This window comes from Diachasmimorpha longicaudata, chromosome 7, assembly GCF_034640455.1.
Source record: "Diachasmimorpha longicaudata isolate KC_UGA_2023 chromosome 7, iyDiaLong2, whole genome shotgun sequence".
NCBI lineage: Eukaryota > Metazoa > Arthropoda > Insecta > Hymenoptera > Braconidae > Diachasmimorpha > Diachasmimorpha longicaudata.
The window spans coordinates 3,106,336-3,124,231 of NC_087231.1; the positions used below are offsets into that span (position 1 = coordinate 3,106,336).

At 36.0% G+C, this 17,896-nt stretch overlaps 1 protein-coding gene across 2 annotated transcripts; it reads right to left on the bottom strand.

Moving 5' to 3' along the window:
* Positions 1-512: 512 nt before the first annotated feature.
* On the bottom strand, positions 513-17,671 carry LOC135164362 (beta-alanyl-bioamine nonribosomal peptide synthetase ebony). 2 transcript variants are annotated; one of them, XM_064124625.1, is made up of 11 exons: positions 17,390-17,671; positions 13,500-13,632; positions 13,154-13,426; positions 11,125-11,570; positions 10,479-10,689; positions 10,222-10,389; positions 6,841-7,037; positions 5,298-5,493; positions 3,389-3,749; positions 1,668-2,121; positions 513-1,114 (listed from the first exon to the last, which is right to left on the bottom strand). In XM_064124625.1, the coding sequence occupies exons 2-11, from the start codon at positions 13,630-13,632 to the stop codon at positions 965-967; spliced, it is 2,589 nt and encodes an 862-aa protein (XP_063980695.1). In that variant the 5' UTR covers positions 17,390-17,671; the 3' UTR covers positions 513-964. The 2 variants fall into 2 exon arrangements, with proteins under 2 accessions (XP_063980695.1, XP_063980696.1); XM_064124626.1 differs by having other exon boundaries at positions 17,321-17,671.
* Positions 17,672-17,896: the final 225 nt, after the last annotated feature.

Sequence of the window (17,896 nt, forward strand, 5' to 3'; positions counted from 1 at the left end):
GAATAAATTAAACGTTTGCACTTTTGACTATTTCTTAGTTGTCCATTTTTGCTTCATTTTCGGTTTGACAATTTTTCATTTCACTCATCACTCTTCATGTTCTGAATTTCTCTTTGTTAGTCTCCTTTAAATTCTCACGCCTGGAAATTCCGTTCACGAGGTCCAGGAACTTCCACCGCGAGTTCCGCAAATTCCCACCACGAGTTCCGGAAACTCGGTCCATCAGTTCCGGAAACTTAGTTCGCGACTTCCGTAAACACGGATATGGTGGTATTCGGCATCCAGAAACTCGTTGTTGAAGGGTATAATACATTTCTCACATTTATTGATAAGTTCTCACACATTTGAATAAAAATTAAATACCATTCTATGAGAAAAAACATCATAAATGTCAGGTGAACCATCGGACTTGAATACGATTTGATGTGGACTATACAAAATACCGTCGATTGACGGCATTTATCTATTCGCTGGAATCCCGGTAGGAGAAATAATTTGCAAAATTCTACATCTTCAGGAAAAATTAAAACAATGAAATTCCGCACTTTATTGCATTACTATCGAAATTATCAGAAACCGATCCTCACTCCCTTATTATTCTCTTGTCCCTCTGATTTTTGGTCAGATCAAAGTGCAACGGATACCCTCCCATCGACACAAGTTTGGATTATGGTAGCGATCGATTATCTTATTACCAATGAAACTCCTTTCTGCAAGATTCACGTTACGTAATCTTAAATATAACGTAATGATGACATCCTCCATCCTCCGTCCTCCATTGAACCCAATATTTTCAGTGACTACTCTCCGCATCCCCTCATTCCTACACGAAACAGCATCAACGCACACAACCCACCGGTTGTACAACCTACATGTCGCATATGTCGATGCACGTAAAATCTCTGAATTATTATTTACAAAACTATTTACAGGAATAACATCATGATGTTATCTTCTTGTGCCTTCAATGACTGGTGCCGATTGTTTTCCAACAGCAGACAGCCCTTTGATCATCCGGTGCTGCGCCGAATGGCTTGGTACCATCAGGTGCGACATATTGGTTTACCTGATAGTCGAGGAGTACTTCGTATCCATAAACATCAACATCCAGTTGCTAAAAAAATCATAGCTTGATTAGATAAACATTCACTGCGCATGTGAATCTTCAAAAACTACTGAATTTTTAATTTGTGCAGACAGTGAAAATTATCTTGCGGTTTTTCGTTCATCTTTTTTTTTAACTACCATTAGAGCCCAAGTAATAAATCATTTTGGTCACATACAGCCAGAACTACAGATATCGCCTAAAAACATTCTATTTAGACTTGAGGGGTCAAGAGCAGCAGGCAATCATATCCCGCAGGCTCAAATTTAATGAACGATGCAGATATTGTTAAGAGCTTCGAAGATCATTTTACTGTCTGCACTGACCGCGTATTGAAACTGTTAAATAATTATATTTTTAGATTGCTATACACGGAAATAAATTTTAGGTAAAGATTAGTGCTCCAGATGGTGACACGAGGGATGAAGATTAGTTTAATCACGAAAACCTAATCTTTCCAACAAAACTTGAGCAAAAAAGTGATTGATTGTCATTTCGTTCCACGTTTCACCTTCTAGAGGTCTAATTTTCACCCAAAATTTTGTTTTCGTGTACTAAATACCTGTGTAAGAGGACTAGTATTGGTAGTAAAAATTCCGACTAGTCCTTTTTCAGTTGCCAGATCGAGAAGCTCCCTTTCCATCTCACTCATGATGATAACATTATCCGCGGGACTGAGGTCAGTATTGGTCGCCATCATATAGCAGTGAAGAATTTTACCCTTTCCAACTGGTAATTTGGTTTCCCGAAGTGGTCCCTCGAGGTACTCCAGGAACTCAAAGACGATTGCGAGTTTTGATGTGATTTCACATTCAGGTTCTTCATATGCATCAAAGCTTAGTGCTACTCCTAGCATAGTTTTTTTCTCATCGGCTGCCCTCACAACGAAGCTAAATCCCTTCTCAACAAGGGGATCCCAAAGAGCATCGACAAGATCATGGTAATCACTTCTCATAATGTTTGGTGCCAGCCACCTCTCTAGATCAGCTTTCAAGTAGAAACTTTCAGTCAATACACTGCAAGAAGAAAATAGTATGATCCAGTTAAATAAAAAATCCATCTCGAAGTATATGCCATTCATCGATAACTATTTTTAATGCATAATTCATTCAATATTTTCAGGAAGTGAAGCTTATCGTACGGTTGAAGTGAATTGAATAGTGATTCATTTAACCCTATCATATGAGGAACTAATTAAAAGGGTCACAAGTTCCGAGGCCTCTAGTCCCATGCCCTCAATAGGCCCTTTCATAGATAAGTATTTTGTCTAAAATGAAACTCATGCCTCACTTCTTGGAATCTTTGGTCGTAATACTGTTGATTTCCTCTGATTGTGAACCCAGAAAAAATCATATTATATTAATTTTTATCCCTTTATTTCAATCAGAAATTTACCAACCCTTTTTAAAGATAAAGCAATATGTTAAAAAAATCATGATCAATCGCACTACAATTGGAGCCATTGAATAGGGTTTAGGGAAGTTTATATTCCTCAAATTCAAATGGTCAAGATAGAATTTCTCAGTAAAGTTTCAGGGGGTGCGGAATTTATTCCCCTCTCTAGGTAGAGGTGAATCGGGGCCTCACTAGCAATTTGATTTTTAGTCTCTCGTAAGATTTCATAGTGTTTACAGTGTCCTCTTAACAAGTAGCGTCCGAATCCTATTTATAAAAGCAGAAGCACATAAATGAAGTTCGTCCGAGTCGAAATGGCGTAAGGTCTTTCCCATTGGCCGATTAAATGAATGAAGTTTCGCATTAGTCGAAAAGGCGAAAACGTTCGTGTTCCTAAAAGCATCCATTGTGAATCAAGTTACCTCTCTCATCATATTTATACCAACGACTTTCACATTCGTTCTTTTACGGTGTGATCGCCCTTCATCAGTCTATGAAAGCACAAGCACATAAATTCAATTAAATTAACCACAGAAGTCATCGACTAACTTCATGTGTAAGACTTTCTCCTAATTGGTCAATGTGTTTGAGGCGGGAAATCAAAATAGAGCGCGCGAAGCGCGCATTCGGTGCCGTAACATATTAAAGTTCAGTGTTGTAATTATTAACAGTGTGTTCTCAATTATTTTGTTCCTCATATATCAACAAATACCTTCAATTTCATGTTCACAAATGGTCGTTGCCTTCTGAAAAAATCATTCTAACATTTTAGAAATTGGTCTAGAATTTTCAAATATACCCCACATTTTGATTTGTATGTGAGATTAATTGGTTTTACCGTATCATAACTCTACTGTTATCGTTATCTGTAAATGGATTGGGACTTACTGTGTGACGTCTTCTCTATGCGAATGATCCAACATCTCGATGATGAATTTTGATTTTTCTGGATCATTGCTAATATTCTTCTTGTCTGTTGTTGTGCTCATCTTTTCTAATATTTCCATCATGTTTTTTGCTTTGAGAAAATCGGTGATTCCTATTTCAAACCCTTGTTCCCGAAGTTTTGTTACTGTGTATATGGAATTTAAGGAATTTCCTCCAAGTTCGTAGAAGTTCCCATTGACGTCAACTGTGCATCGTCCACTCCTTCCAAGAACCGAAGCGATTGTGGAGAAAAGAACTTTTGCCTTGGGGAGGACATTTTCGGGAACTCCGGTGTAGTCACAGCTCACGTCTTTGCCAGCATCTGCAATATTACGTATTAATCGAAATTACTAATACTTCTATCGAAATATTCAATCGACATATTATAAGTTGTCAATTCGAGATTCATTATAACGATGCCAAACAGTCCTGTTTGGAACATAGTTATGATTATTATATAGATTTCTCAAGGTCACTCTTAATATATTTAGTCGAACCTTTAGTGTAAGTGCGAGGGGCCATTCATTCGTGACATCACTGTGTCACTTCGGGCTGAAATCATGTTTGAGATCACATGAAATCTCATGAGATCGGTCGAAGTTAATTGCAATCAGAGAAATTCTGGGATTTCAGCGATTTCAGGTGACTCCAAATGAAATCACATGAAATCAGTGAAATGCCATGCAATCAGTGAAATCACATGAACTATAACACCAAAAAATAAATAGAAAATCGTCCGCAGATAAGACAAAAAAAATTCGAATGTATTAAATAGGTGAAATATACACGGAATATTTTCGATGAAATCAACGTGTTTTGCATCGAGGTGTTAACCAACTTTTGTTTTCATCTCCGGACGCTTTTTCTACGGGGGAAAAAACAAACACACAACGCGAGAGGATCGACTCATGAAATTCTCAGAAAAAATCGATCGACGAATTTTCTCAGAATCCCCCAAATCGACGTTGGACGCGTTTGAACTGGTAATTTCGACGACACGCGAAGTAGTACAGTTATTAACGAAACGTCGTTAAATCATTTAAAATCGTGAAATCGTGAAATCACCGGAAAAATATCCCTGGCAATCACATGAAATCAACGATTTCAAGAAATCATTGAAATCATCTCGAAATCAGGAATCACTGTGTCATCGAATTTTTGAATGAATGACCCCTCGCGTAAGTGGATTCATTAGTCACTAATTTTTGTCGATATTAGCACTTATTGGAATATTCATTACAGAATTTCAAAAAATTCTAAATTTTCATATATTTTTGGAACAAAAGGGTAATTGTTCTTTGGACAAGGGCTATCAAATGGTATATTATGACCCTGGGGACTGAAAACCGCGATTCTACCTCACATCATTGGGTTCAATGACGATCTCCAGTCCTAAGGGCACTAAATATCGTATGCCACACAACAGTAATAGTGTATTGTCCATCAAGTATGGAAAGTCATGTTTTCTCGCCCGAGGGCGTCACTTTCCACCCCAGGCGGGAAGGGCTTACTTTCCTTCCGCTCATACGGGAGAAAAGTACAAACCTTCCTAAACTAGAGGAATAAAGAAGCCTTTAACTTAATTGGAAAGACAATAATAAGCGTCTTGACATAATTAATTGTCAGTATTGAATTAATTGAAGTAATACCTGATGAAGTCTCGGTATCAATTTATTCATACACCTCAATTAATCTAAGTATTAGCTGAATGCCTTCTTCTACGCTACGCTATTTTTCCTTCTCTACCCAGTCATTTTTCATTCAATAATGAAACGAGGAAAATTGATAGACTTCACATAGATTAATTTACTAAAAATTCTAGGAAAAAAGATTTAATAGATCGATCAGTTGCTCTAACGGAAAAACCTACCTCTATTAGAACTTGATGTTTCATACATTCTCAGTAACGCCTGCCTGTCTGTTTTTCCATTAATGAGTAGCGGTATATTGTCTAGAACAATGACTTGAGGAATCATGTAAGACGGTAGTGCATTTTGCAAGTAGTGTTCAATTTGTAAACCTGATGCAGAATGTCCTCCTTCCACAGTTACGAATGCAATTAAAGCCTGAAACAATGAATAATTTGGAATATTAAAAATTAATCATTAAAAACAATTTTTCATTTACTGATAGATCAATTGCCCCCTGGAGCAATGATTTATGGTATGTTTTTCACAGTATTAAGTAGAAAAAACAGTAAACTCTGCGCCAAATCAAGAAAAATGACTTTTTAACGCACGACGTCACATTAGTCGTCGTCTTCGGCTAGTGCTGCTACCACGTCGTCCTTTGGACGGCATTTTTCCCTGCGTGGCTGACACGCTATTCGACCAGACGTCGGGCGCTATTTTTTATGAACACAATGTTTATCGTATAACCATAAAGGTATTAAAAAAATTTATAGTCAAGTTGCTGTTAAAAAATGTAATTTTGAATAGTTTCAGTTTTGTATAGATGGAGAACAAACAGGAGAAAAAGATGGGAGGTCTGGTGAAAATGGAAGAATGAGATGGAGGTGAATGAAAAGAAGTGTTTGGTCGTTTGGAAATTAAGGATATTTTGTTCCTTTCTGTATTAATAAAAAATTACGTTCATTGAAATAAATGAAGAGTTGACTATTTGAAAATATCAACAGTTGCAGGACAAGAAAAGTATCTGTCCCAATTCGATTTATTGTATCAACTGAGGTATAATGAAGTGGCCGAAATAAATCATCAGAGTTGGCGCATCAACAGAATTCTATTAATTTTGTTCTCGACGTAATTAAATTAAATTTGTGCTCATTGTAGTAGTTTACGAGGTATATCACTGTCATCATTCCTGATAAATCGGGTAACATATTCGTCACTCGTTTTTAGTGTCTTTCATTAATCTCCAACTCCTAGTGATTACACATCACGTAATTTACGTTAATAATTTCGAAGAGATTAGGAGGATACGTCGTATTACACAGTAAAATTTGTGGACAAGTAGACTTTTTAAAAAACGGTGAGTCATCGTTCGAGTAGCATTTTTAGTTGAAGACGTATTTTCAAATTACAAACAATTACAAAACATTGAAAACATCGGTTTGAGTGGGAAAATAGCAATCACGGATCAAGAAGACAGTCTTTTCTAGACGTGGAGTTATTTTTCATGACGACAGAACAGAAAATCTTCCTGTTAACTCTGAACTACTGAGGAAAGCACTATTTTTCTGTCCAGAGTACAGAAAAAATATTTTCTCCAGTCAAGAACACAAATCTCTCACGGAAATGAATTTTGTCATTGGCTGAAGGCCATCAGATGATGGCCAGTTGCAAATTCTGGCATCAACTTGTAATGAATGTCGTTAAAAATAATAATGAATAATAATGAAATAAATAATGAATTTTTTTGATGCGTCTACGGAAATAAAAACAATTGTTTTATACCTGTGATATTTCACCGGGTTTGTAACACAGTACAATCGCTTTATCAACGATGGGGACAGCGGTCACGGATTTCTCAACTTCCGTAAGATCGACCCGATGTCCTCGAATCTTGATCTGCGAATCTGTTCGTCCTTCGTAGATAAACATTCCTTTCACGATTTTTGCATAGTCACCGGTGCGATAAATCGTTGAATATTCTGCGTGAATGATAACAGAACAAAAAAAAATTAATATTAATGTAAATAGTTATATCAGTCAAGATCTGAGTTCAAGAGCAAAGTTGGAGAAGGTCAGAGCATTGAGTACTCCCTCCCTTGGGTATCCACAACAACTTTCTCATGATTCATTCGTAGTTGTCAACTAGTAGTGCAATTCGATATGATGTGCCATTCACAACTTGTTGGTGTTAACTGCGTCACATGCAATGAGATTCCGACATTTCAATCGTCGAAGGAATTTACTGAATGCGCTGCTCCGTCATGTCAATTATAAAATTAATTATTTTTCAGCGTTTTCAATTAAACCACTCAGATTCCACTTATGCAAGGTTAATTCTTCAATCGAGAATTCCGAGGTGTTTGAGCCTATTATTAGATAGAAAAAAAATTGATAGAGAAATTTAGCGGATTGATTAAGAGATTCTGCTGGATTTCTTGTGATTATTTTTTGATCCCAATTTCAACCAATCAAATGGTGGCATTTCCCGTCACGTGGTACAAGTAAGAGAGTTTTACTTCGGATATTTTTCGGATATTTCCCTGTTTGTTGGTAAGCAATGAAAATATCCGATAAACAATTTGTACGGGTTTCAAACACCAAAACTGTCATTAGAAAAAATCAAGTTCAAAGACTTTACCTCGACATGAGGAGATTTGGAGGAGAATCCTTGGAGGTTATTGATCAAAAAATTAAAAAAAATGGTCCTAATAATACGGTGAAGACAAAAGCCACAATTTGGAAACAATTCTCTGCATTTTGTGCAGACAGAAAATATACGCTGGAGAAGTCACAACTACGAGTGAAAAACCATACTATATGACGTGAAATGCCACACCTTTAATTGCTTGAAATTGGAATGAAAAAAATAATCCAGCCAAACACCCCTCGACCTTCAAAATTAATCGGATATTTCCCTCCAGTTTCCCTGCGTAGCACCGATCGGGATAAGTTTCGCAGAAAAACCCTCGCGCTTCGCGCTCGAGATTTTTAATCTGCAAAACTTATCCCTGTCGTTGCTACGCAACGAAACTCTCGGGAAATATTCGATAAATTTGAAGATCTTGGGGTATTACTGCTGAGAAATTGTTGCTACACACATGCATACACATACACGCATATACACACATCCAGACATCTCTTGGAAAATCGAAATTCGATGGATTTTCTAGGCGATTACTATAACTTCTCTATATCGGCTCGTTCAATAAAATTTTATAAACCCGAACAATTAAAACTCAGGAACAGCCACCAATTAAAAACACAAGTTACATAGTAAAATATAATTTTTGTCCCTGCCGCTACATTCAGCCCGTGTCGAAACGTACCTTTTCGTTAACTTCTAAAAGAAAAGTCAAAACTTGTAAACGAAAAAAATTTATCGTTCATCATTTTTATTATGAACATTCCGCTGCCATATATTTTTCTATCACTGTTGCTACGTGTTGAAAAGTACCTTTTCATTTACTTGTAAAGGAAAAGTCAAATTTTGTAAAGGAAAGAATTTTTCGTTTACTAGTAAAGGAAAAATGGCACAATTCGCTCCCTGAACGCAATATGACTAACAAAAAGTATAGTTCGTATACACCAGCGGCGGGATGTTTTAACACGTGTGATTGTCAGCCAACTTCACCCTCGTTTCACCCTTCACCCTCGTATACTATTTTATTACTCCTTTCCACTGAATTTTTTATTCCTATCAAAGTTCTTTGTGTCTTCAGAATCGCTAAAAAACCGCAATTAAAAAGCAGTAAAAATTCCAGGCTCACATTAAAAATGACAATTCATAATTATAATGTGATTATAACGATTTATTTTGCATTGTAAAATCATGGTCAAGTGAGTGGAGTCTTTGTACAGTAGAATGTACAAAGGAATTTATTGTAACAATCGTGAAATAGTCGCACTTAGGGACAAGGCCAATAGTGTTAGATTCATTGTGCTATGATTTCCGGTGCATCAACGAAGACTTATTAGTAGTCAAATTAATTAACTAGATAATAATGAGGTAATTATCTGTCACAAGTCCTTGGGTTATTAGGGGCTTAATGAAGCCCCTGGTTGACGTTCCCGGACTTATTTATGTGTGAAATCTCCACTCGACTGATTATGTTGATTATTCGGCTTTGGTAATTTCCAATTTTTAGTGAAAAAGGGAATTGGGCCAAGGTGGCCTGCACTGTTATGAGGAGGGGAAAGTTGATGAAGGACTCTTCAAGTAAAACTTTAAGGCGCGCCTCGGTTATTTTCAGAACGTTATTCCTGATCGATTATTTTGTTCGATTTTTATCGAGAAAATTTGACTCGAACAATTGCACATTTGGTAAGAAAAAAAAACGTAAAAAACCGAGCACTTTGAAAAAGGGTTTTATTAAATATATGGAAATGATTTTATTAGAAGAGATATAAACAATGGGTAATTAGCGTAGCAAATAGGCTGCCAGTCATCATTATAGAGCTACGAGGAAGCAGGAAGTCCTTTGGCAAATGGTAATCAAATGATTGTAGGGGAGAGAGGTCTTTGAAATGATTGATGATTTTTTTAGGAATTTTCTGTCTACACTTTTACAAGCGGAAAGTAAGTACTTTTGACAATTTGCTAAATTGAAAAATTTACCGTCGATCAGTTGTCACTTTCCACCCGAACCGTTGGCACCGAACATCACAGCGCCATTTGGGAATTGATTCATCACGAAAGTGACAGCTGATCGCTAGTGAATTTTTCAACTGAGGTTCCTGAAAAAACGTGCTTCTTTAGTGCTTATAAAAGAGTAAGCAAAAAATTACTCTTTACTTTTTTTGGAAATTTTTCTGAAAAATATTTTTTTTCAATTTTAGAGAGACTTTTCCTCTATATTTGGTTAGCTGTCATGTGTCAAAAGATCTTCCGCCAACGGGCCACCCATGCAACTAGTCTGCATAAAAAAGACATAATTTCTGAAATCGATTAATCGAAAATGGCGAAGATAATTGAAACATGACAGGCGACATTGACAGCGTCATAACAAACAGGCGGTCGTTCGTGCCACTAATCGAGTGAAAATTTTGAGATAGAAATCGATTAAATCAATCTATTCAGATAACAAATCAGTTTAGATAACACATTAAAGATAATGATACTAATTTATAAATGGTCTAAATGACTATTATTTTGTTCTACTATACCTGGGTCAATGGCATGAGGATTGTTGACAAATTTGTGGGGATCCCGACCACGTATGTAACCAGCCGCCAAATTTCTGCCCGCCACCACCAATTCACCGACCTCCCCCTGCGCCACTAAGCGAAGATCGTCACTCACCAGATAAATTATACAGTTATCCAAAGGCCGTCCTGTAATGACCAAGAGCCGACATTAATATGAATTGATCAACATAAATTACAAACACGTTCAATATCATTAACATAAGCAGTAGTCGTACCAATGGGGACTTTTTGAATATCTTTTAGCTGACTCTCTTCATTCAGTAAGTGATACGTAACATCCCCCATAACTTCGGTACTGCCATAGAAATTGGCAAGTGTATGCTTGAACTTGGAAAATCTCGTGAGAAATTGTTGAGCCAACGATTGTGACAGAATTTCACCAGAACATATCCAAAGCCGTAGCGATTTTAATTTCTCTGTATCATCCTGAAAATGATAAGTTTCATTAAATTACATTTTTGTTACTGCGGCTACGGTACATTTAGCTCGTGTTGAAAAGTACCTTTTCGTTTATTTATAAAGGAAAAGTCAAAACTTGCAAACGGAAAGACTTTTCATTTACTAGTAAATGAACAACAGCACAGTTCGCCACTCATTGAACTTAACATCACTAACAAAAAGTACACTTAGGATACACATCCGACGAGGTTTTTTAACTCGTGTGATTGACAGCCCTGGACTTCGCTTGGGGCCGCCAACTTAACACTCGTTACCACCCGGTGGCTATTGTATCGAAATATACTATTAAATTTTAATTTTTAATTGTAAATTTACGTTTAATTGTAAATTTTGTAAATTGTAAATTTACGTGAATTTTTCCATTGAGTAATAGGTTTTCAAAAAATTAAATGGCGCACTTACGCAAATGGTGAGGTACATGAGAATTGACTGAAGAAGAGAAGGCACAAGAACAAGTCGCTGGATTTTATGCTTCTCCAGTGTATTGATAAATCTCTCCGGATCCTTGGTAATTTGTTTTGGAACAACAATGATGGTTCGACCTTGGAGAAGTGGTCCCCAAATTTCGGGTGCACTGTCAACAAAGGTCAGAGCTGTTTTGAAAATACAAAGTTTCTCATCATCCTTGAAGGGCAACTCTCTCCACTGCCATTGTAAACGATTGATGAGGGTGGCATGGGGTAATCTGACTCCTTTGGGTATTCCTGTGCTGCCAGACGTGTACAGGACAATGGCCAACTGCTCAGGATTTTCATCATGATCGAGTGGCTCATCGGATTCGTTTACTGACTCTTCCCACAACTCAGTGAGAGTTGATACTGGTGTACCATCGTAAATTGATTTGTGGTCTGTGGAGAGTAATGTAAATAGTGATTAAAATTTATTGATAGTTTAGTGATTTTAAATTTTCTATGGGAAATAGGAATTCAGAGGATGAAATGTATGTTAATCCATAGATTGGGGTTTCATTAAGAACAATGTAAAGTGCGTGTACTGACTTTAACTCCCAAAATTTATAACTAATTAACAATAATTAGAGTTTTGCTTCGGAATCAGTTTTTTTCCATCTGCAACATCTAATCGCGGATGAAGAAAGGTATTTCGTAGTTTGTAAAATTTTCTGTCATACGAAGTCAGGATGTTGCAACTGTAGCAAAAAATGTGTAACTAATTAATAATAAATTTAACAACTGATTTGGGGTAATTTACGCCAAAGCATCAGTTAATCCTTCCCTCGCGCAGGGAATGGAACGTTCTGAGTCACGTGAAGTACGTCATGCACAATGAAATCAACGGGATCAGGTAAACCGGAAAATTGATATAGCGTCTCACATGTTGTGACGTCACAGACAATTGTTGGATAGGATTTTGGATTAGATAGGACCTGAACCCGGATTATTCTCAATAGAATTTTACAAGCAAATTTTACTGAAAAAATGAATAGCTCATGCACCGGGTGCTCTCCCGATTGAGTTATTCGGCTCCGGTTCTCGAGTCACGTGATGCGTGCCACGCACAACGAACTCAACAGGATCAGGGCCACTACTCCATTCCCAACTCGCTGGAATGATCAGCTGAGGTTTTGGCATAAGTTACGTCAAAGTCAGGGATTAAATTCATTAGTATCAGCTGATGACAGTTTTGCTACTTCTTCACTAATCGATTATCGATTGTCATATGATCGATCATGATTACATAATCGATTATCTCCATGAAATCCGCCATGTTCGATTACTGACTCGTGCCACTACCCGAAACACTCCGTAGGTTCGCCGGATCCCTGACAGGAGATGAGGAATGACCGACAGTCGGCCGACTGTCGGCCAGCATTGGCCAAATGTCGGCCCACTGTCGGCCACTCCTCATCTCCTGCCAGGGTTGTGACGTTCGTAAACATCATTATCTTCATAAATCGATTAAAAACAATCGATTCTCGAAATTCGATAATTCGAATTAATTAATTAATTAATTAATTAATTATGAATTATTCGACTAAAAGTCAGCTGACACGTTTGAAATTCTCCCCAATGGACCTCCGATCTATCGATTGGTATATTTTTCATCCCCTGAATCTCTACTTTGTACAAAGACAATATTTAAAATCTAAATGACTGGACTATGCAATAGTTTACAACTATTGCAACAGAAAACTTGGAGGAGCATTAATTATTTCCTTTGCCATGATTGCTGTAAGAAAAGATTAGTAATTGATGAGTTGGTAGGGTGGAGACGGTGACCTCGATTGCATTGTTAAATAATCTAGGAAATTATATCCTTCACATAGTTAATGCTCCTCCAGGGTTACGCTTAACATTGCATCCTAGTCCAGAAGTCAACAAGGTTCTTCCGTATTGCTTGTCGATATTTTCGCAAATATCCTATCACTTTTTTGCGGTAAGAATGACGTCGAAAATTCAATTAAGAATAATACCTCCGTCAACGATGACCATGAGCGGTTCCGATTCCTCCAGAATATGTTTGACTCTCGATACGGGAAATTCTGTATCGAGTGGTAGATAAGCCATTCCAGATTTTAAAATTGATAGAAGAATTATGGGAAGATTATGGGTGGGTTTCATAGAGACTGCTATGATTGAATCTGTCCTTGTGTAAGGTTTGCATAATTTCCTCAGGGTTCTTGCCAATCTATTTGTTGATGAATTCAACTCATTGTAGGAAAACGAGTAATTTCCCCCGTTTTCATCTGCATCATAACGAGATTGAGAATTAGTTATTCATGTATGGATATAGATTTTATTTAAATTTTGAATCATTACCTTCGTAGATTATGGCCGTTTGTTCATCGCAGGTCTTGGCAACATCTTCGAAAATTCTGTGCACAATATTATTGTTATTTTTACTGATTATGTTGTTCCCCTTGAGGATCGAGTGTTGCTGGAGTGAACCCATCTGTCGGAGAAGGAGATAAATTATTCAACGGAGAAATTATATTTATTCTTTGATCATTAAGCGTCAGAGGTCGAGTGAATATTTAATCGAACGCATTTCGCAACTGGAAAATTGATAGTTTATATTCTTGTGCAGTTTATCCACTGGAGATTTTATCTGTACGTCGATCGATTAAATGTCGCTTTTCAAATATTACGTCGATTTCAATAGTTAAGGAATCACGGGAACAGGTGAAAAGCATTGGTTCATGCAACTGGATCGTTTCACCTTTTTTATCAGTTTAGAAATCCAACGCAGATTGTCGGTTTTTTTTTTCTGGCTATTTTTTTACTTCCGATCTTTTTTTATCAGTCACGGCTTTTCGCTGCATTGTAATAACCTGTTTACTGATCTCACCTTGTTTTGGTGAAATCAAATACTTGAAACGCGGCGATCGTACTCCCGACCTAGACTATTCTCTGAAAAGACGTCCTTCAATTGCGTCATTCATGGCCTTCAAAATGTCGTTAATTACTTGGAGAAGTTGAATAAAAAGGTGGAATTTCAATGAATATTAGGGGGTTTTGAGCAATGAAAATTTGATGGTGGAGGTGATGGACTGTTGAGCACATAATTTCGTTGAGGATTGGATTTTTTGGAGAACTTTTGAAGGATACAATTTTTTTTACGAGAAATTTACTGGAGTAATATCCGGTAAAAGTTGGCTTAAGCAATATTCTAGATTCAGTTAAGCATTCACCTTTCTGGCAGACGGAAAATGATTTATTGATCTAGTGGTGAAATCAGATGCAGTGGGATTTTCTAAATTATGTGGAAGTTGACGTGAAATTCCGCTATTTTTATTGAGATATCGATGAACGTGGAATAGAAGAAAAAATAACGAACGATTTTGAAAATTAAAAAATTGGTTATTTAAGATGAAATTTATTAGAAATATTGTTATTCAAAATTTTTTATTTCATTTCGGCAGAAAATGAAAGTTACAAAATCAAAAATTGATGGATTTCTAGCGGCAAAATAAAAAATCAAAACGCATTTCTTTGGAGATTTACGAAGAATTGTCTTCAGGGACATTCGGACTTTTACTGTCGTGGGCATTAATGGGATATTCACCTCAAAAAACGGGTTTTCACGAATTTAAAAATCTTGTACAGCTTCTTCAGTTGAAGAGAATCGTATTGCAAATATTTTTTTCCATGAATTACCATGAGAAGTTCAATAAAAAGTTGTAATTTTCACGAATATTAAATTATTCTGAGTAACGAAAATTAAACAGTGGAGTTAATGAACAATTGAGCGCATAATTGGATTCATGTGAGATTGTGCTGTTATTATTAACACATCGACGAACGTGGAATAAACAAAAAATAATTGCAGGAAAAATAATTCACGATTTTACAAATTTAAAAATTTATCATTTCACACAGAAAATTGAAAACTACAAAATCAAAATATTACTGTAGTATTATCGGGTGATTATCGTACGAACAAGAAAACTGTCACTTTTGTTTAATTGTGCGGCAAAATTAATTAGCGTCAGAGTCTCCCACTTTAGAAAATACCACACGGAGACGAATATTCAGTAAAAATTACGCCGGTTACGGACTTAATTGGAAAATTTTCCGTGACAGTATCGCGATTTTTCCCAAACGATTCAGCTAAAAATTACTTAACATTCAGGAAAAATTGAGTGACAGCGCCGCAATATTTTTTACAAAACCGCATTTCGATCCGGAATTACAAAAAAGACAGTACCGTTCCGACAGTAATTGTTACAGAATATTTTACTTTGTAATTTTATTGACTATTCCAAGTTTTACTATCAGATGTCAAAAGACACCGGCTAAGTCCCCAACTCGAGCGAAGACTTTCGAATCTCAATGATGTCCCCCCTAGCATACAATTTACCTCCAGAAAGGACAACCGAGTGCTTAGGAAAATCCTTGTCACTTGGCAATAAACTATGTAGAAACTCTCTCCCCACGAATGGGTAATTTCGTCAGCGATTTCACCTGGATATGATTTTATAAACCTACGATGTATTCGAAATAGTTTAAATTCGTTTAAAATTTGTCACACAAAGTTTTTGTCAACGGGGAAAGGCCCAACAGTCTTATCAATCTCCACGTTGAGACAATTAACGAGTGAAAATCAAAGAAATATTTCTTCGAATAAGAAAACATATCAAATAAAATCAAAGAAATATTCCTATTTCTTCCAATACGAAGAAATATTTCTGTGATTTAGTTGTGATTCCAATAGGAAAAAATATTTCTTTGATTTAGTTGTGATTCCAATAGGAAAAAATATTTCTTTGATTTAGTCGTGATTCTAATAGGAAAAAATATTTCTTTAATTTCGAATAGAAAGAAATATTTCTTTGATCTAGTCCTGATTCCAATAGGAAAAAATATTTCTTCGATTTAGTCGTGATTTCAATAGAAAAAAATATTTCTGTGATTTAGTCGTGATTCTAATAGGAAAAAATATTTCTTTAATTTCGAATAGAAAGAAATATTTCTTTGATCTAGTCCTGATTCCAATAGGAAAAAATATTTCTTCGATTTAGTCGTGATTCCAATAGAAAAAAATATTTCTGTGATTTAGTCGTCATTCCAATAGGAAGAAATATTTCTTTAATTTTCACTCGGTACCAGAACAATATTTTCCTGAGTCACTACAAATTAGTTAGCATCGATTTCTTATTGAAAATATATTGCCTTAAAATACCACAAATAGAATCAAAATGAAAAATAATTAATTTCTTTCGGGAAAATATTTCTTTCCCACTATTCAAAAGAATATTTTTTTTCATTGGCTAATTGTCTTTACTGCGTGCAATGGTATTACCCGCAACAAAGAAAAGGTTGACCCGAATTTTGTAATGACTGAGTTGTTGCAAAACCAGAAAGGCAGGTGCGAGAGCAATTGACCACGTACACGTGCCACCCGCAGCGAGAAGCGCAGTGAACTTTTTATCATACATTACTATTTTACTCGATTATGAATAATTATATTTTTGTTAAATATGCGGGTAATTAAGGTTTTCTATCTCTCGCCAGTGATTGCTGATGTTCGACAAACGTAATGAGGAATTAATGAGGATTAAAAAACGTTGGTATTTCAAAAATTGTTTCTTGTGTCATATCGTAATGTTCTATAAACAAGCAAAAATAAAAATAAATGAAAATGTGGTTGCCAAATTGCAATTTGACTGTTAACGTCTAAAACTGGTGTTCTAAACAAAATAGGCGCTGCCATAATCATAAAATCTTTAACAAATAAAGTTGCGGATAATTTGTTATTTGTTGTGAACTTTTCTGATAACAAAAATAGTCGAGCACTGCTCAATTTTTTATCATTAACACTTCTTCACTCTGACGTGTGAATATCCTAATATTTTCTAGAATAAACGTTGTTTTTACTTTTGCATTATTGAATTGTTTTTCAATTTTTTTTGTCTTCACCTCTAATGGAACCCACGACAGGGCTGTGCACCCCATCCAACACGCGGATAAATAATAATAAATAATAATGACGAAGAAAGTTTTGTGGGATTGGACATATTACAGAAAGGGCTATCGATTTTGATTCGTTCATCGATTTCCTAATGTCTCAAATGTCACTACGATTTTTAAAATCAGGTAAGAGATAAACATCTTAATAATTTAATAAATATTCAACTGACCGCTTGTTATCGTGATTATGTCATATATTTCTTGAATAAAATTGTCTTCAATTCTCTCAAGTCACTCACGTTTTTCCACTTCCTCTAATAAATCTCTGAACCTTCTGAAATCCGTCTTTATCCAGATTATTCACGTTTCACTTTTACTTTTCTCGAATGACTATCACTTTCACACAGTAAAACAATGGTAATCAGCAGAATAGACACGATAAATATTTTTTATCTTGATATTTTGGACTGATAATTTTGACTGATGAGTGTATTTATGGATTTTTCGAGGTGAACTAATTGTGGAGATGAACGATCAACTGGTTCCCGTTAGTGAGTGTCTCCTTTCGACTGTATAGCTCGAGCTTTTATATCGCACTGGCCTGGAGAGGCCCCAGATTATTCACTGCTATCGCCCTTCTATTCTCGCTATCTAGCTTGATGGCCAAGTGCATTGTCTTCATTGTCATTTTTTCAATCGACACGTTAATTGCATTAATTTATGAGGAATAAAAACTGTGATAAGTTTTACTGTGATGAAGAGCCTTTTTTTTGTTTTTTTTTGTTTAATTCATTGATCCTGAGATT